Raw genomic sequence first — 2,795 nt, 5'->3', positions numbered from 1 at the left:
CTCGACCGTCGGCTCCGCCCCCGGAGGCCCAGAGCGCGCCGTCCCGCCCGCCTCACCTCCCCAATCATGCCGTTCCAGACGCCGTCAATCTTCTTCCCGTGTTTGCCGTTGGTGACCAGGTAGAGGTCGTAGCTGAAGCCGATGGTGTGCGCCAGTCTCTTCAGAATGTCAATGCAGAAGCCCTTGCAGCACCGCTTTTCCGGGCGGGGGGCGTCTGGTGGAGGGCTGCGGGGAGCGACCAGGCTTGGGGAGCTTGGGGACCCCTCCCTTAGGCTCCCCCATGCCGTGAGGGTATGGAGGAAGGGACAGCCGAGGCTTAGCGCTTTCTGGGGAAACTGAGGCACTCCTAGGTCACCAAACTGGAGGCCTTTGTGGGCTGGGGCTGAGACTGCAGGCTTCACGGGAGGGGTTTTGAAGCTGCAACTCCTGGATCCCGGCTGTCACCTGTGGGTCCGGTTGAGCTGGCTCCGGCAGGGAACTGAGTCTCGGATGCAGGTGCCGCTGATGGGGTCAGCAGGCTCCACGATGACAAAGGGTCTCTCCTCCAGCGTGGCCACCGTGAGGTGCTGCGTGTCGTCCACGGGCTGCAGGAAGCGGCCATAGCGGGACCACAGCGGATACTTGAGGCGGAGAGTCTGCTGCTCCCAGCTGCCCACCTTGGACAAAGAGGAGGTCGGTCAGCCTTCTTGGGCGGACTTTCTGGGTAATGGAAAGGGAACCCGGGTTGGGCAAACCTTTCCACTGCCTAGAAAGGTCTGGGCTCCCTGCTCCTCCTACCCTCAGACCTTCGAGTCAAGGACTCCCTCAGCAGGAGATCTGGCCCAGCCTCCTCTCTCAGCCCCGCACCCCCACCATCCAAGACCCCGACCTCTCCCCTGCCCGAGGTCTGGGCTGTGACTCACCACCTCCCAAGTCCTGTCTCTGGTGAGGGAAATGACCACCAGGGAGGGGTTCACTAAGAAGCCATCCTCATTGAAGGAGTAGTCCCGGTTATCCCAGGTGATGTTCATGAAGTACCTGGGCAGGAGACAGCAGGGCCGTGAGGGAACCTGGGTGGGCAGCCCTCCTTTCCGTGCCCCGACCCTGATGGCGAATGAAATCTCTGCTCCTTCTCCTCCACCTTCTCAGAAACACCCAGCGTCCTCAGGACACAGTCCCATCTCCCTTAGCTTAGTGCTGAGGACCAAGAGTCCCTGCATGCTCTGCTGCTCCTGCCTCTCAAGCCCCATCTCTAATTGTTTCCCACCCAAATCTCTCTCTCTCTCTTTTTTTTTTTTGGTACCAGGATCAAACTCAGGACCTTGCGCTTGTGAGGCAGGCGGTGGAACCACTGTGCTAAATCCCCGGCCCCCAAAAAATCTTTAAAAAAAATTGTTTTTAATTTTGAAGCAGAATCTCACTAAGTCAGTCGCCCAGGCTGTGCTCAAACTTTTTGTTCCTCCTGGCTCAGCCTTCCAGAGTGTAAGAGCCATGTGCCACCATGCCTGGCTTTGCTTGTTTGTTCATTTGTTCAAGACGGGGTGTCACTATGCAGCCTTGGCTGGCCTTGTACTTGCAGTCCTCCTGCCTCAGCCTCCTGAGTGCTGGAATTACAGGTGTGCACCACCTCGCTCGGCTCTGAAAACCCTTTTTGATGGAATCAACACTGAAGGCGATGTCCCCTGAATATGTCAAATTTTCTACCTCTAGGCATTTCTGGGTGCTGTTCTCTCTGACACTACCATGACCAACTCTGTCATGTCGCAAAGACTCAGCTCCGGTGTCCCTTCTGCTGGAAGAGGCCCCTAGGGGGCTCTGGCTGCCCTGATGGCTTCACTGTCACACTGCCCACCCAGTCACCGGGCTGAACTTTTAGCTTTCCATCTCCCTCCTTCTGTCCCCCAGCCCTGTCCCCTCCCGCCTTCCACACAGCCCTCCTGGACCTCACCCTGCCTCCTGCCTGGCCTCCAGCCTCCACCTTGCCTGCAGTCCGAGTCCTCCCTGGCCCCAGCAGCTCCATCCCTCCCTGCTCATGGTGGACCAGGGCTCCCCAGGGCCCTGGAACAGAGTCTGAGCTCCCCTACCTGGTGCTGGAGGCAAGGGCTTGGCCGAATGCACCTCCCTAATCTCATCACCTGCCCCCCTAATTTTCCTGCCCTGGCATGTTCTCAACTACCGTGGTCCCATCAGTCTACCCAGCTGTCACACCGTGTCTTCTCCCACACTGTTCCTCGCCGCCTGGAATGCTCGCTGTTTCCCGTGAACTCTCCAACAGGCTCCCAAACAGTTCCAACCCCAGGGCCCCCAGGGCCTTTACACCCGCTGGTCCCTCTCCCTTCACTCTGATCTTTTAGTGCTTGGTACTTTTTCCGTTGTTATTTTGTTTGTTTGAGACAGAGTCGCACTACATACCCCACGATGGCCTTGAACTCACTATGTACCCAAGGCTGGCCTGGAGCTCATGACGGTTCTCCTGCCTCAGCCGCTCTCGTGCTGAGATCACAAGTGTGTGCCACCAGCACACCCAGCATATCCATTTTTCAGCCTCTTTCATTTACTGAGAATGGCCTTTGCAGACCATCCCACTTAGCCCATCCCCCACTCCGCTCTCCCGTGCCATTCTCTTGCTTTATTTTCATCTCAGAACTCCCCAACCGCTGATATTTTCTTTCTTTTCTTCTTTGTTCATTGCTTCTCTCCCCATTAGACTGTAAGGTCTATGAGAGCAGGGACTGAGTTTCACACAAGTCCTTTGGGCCTACAGCGTGCTTGGCACATGGTACACTCTCAGTAAGTAAAAGACCTCTCACCTCTCA

The 2,795-nt window shown here is 57.1% G+C and overlaps 1 protein-coding gene across 1 annotated transcript in view; it reads right to left on the bottom strand.

Annotated features, from left to right (window-relative positions):
* The window catches only part of Grin2d (glutamate ionotropic receptor NMDA type subunit 2D), a gene marked incomplete at its 5' end in the record, with an annotated part of 30,541 nt that overhangs the window by 20,555 nt on the left and 7,191 nt on the right, over positions 1 to 2,795 (bottom strand). The window contains 3 exons of the mRNA XM_019210047.1: positions 57 to 225; positions 445 to 656; positions 903 to 1,017. Of these exons, the coding sequence (XP_019065592.1) occupies positions 57 to 225; positions 445 to 656; positions 903 to 1,017 (496 nt within the window). The remainder of the gene's footprint in view (positions 1 to 56; positions 226 to 444; positions 657 to 902; positions 1,018 to 2,795) is intronic.

This window comes from Fukomys damarensis, unplaced genomic scaffold, assembly GCF_012274545.1.
Source record: "Fukomys damarensis isolate Sample0158 unplaced genomic scaffold, DMR_v1.0_HiC HiC_scaffold_19, whole genome shotgun sequence".
NCBI lineage: Eukaryota > Metazoa > Chordata > Mammalia > Rodentia > Bathyergidae > Fukomys > Fukomys damarensis.
The sequence above is the reverse complement of the archived record's forward strand: the minus strand, read 5'-3'. Positions and strand labels throughout refer to the sequence as shown.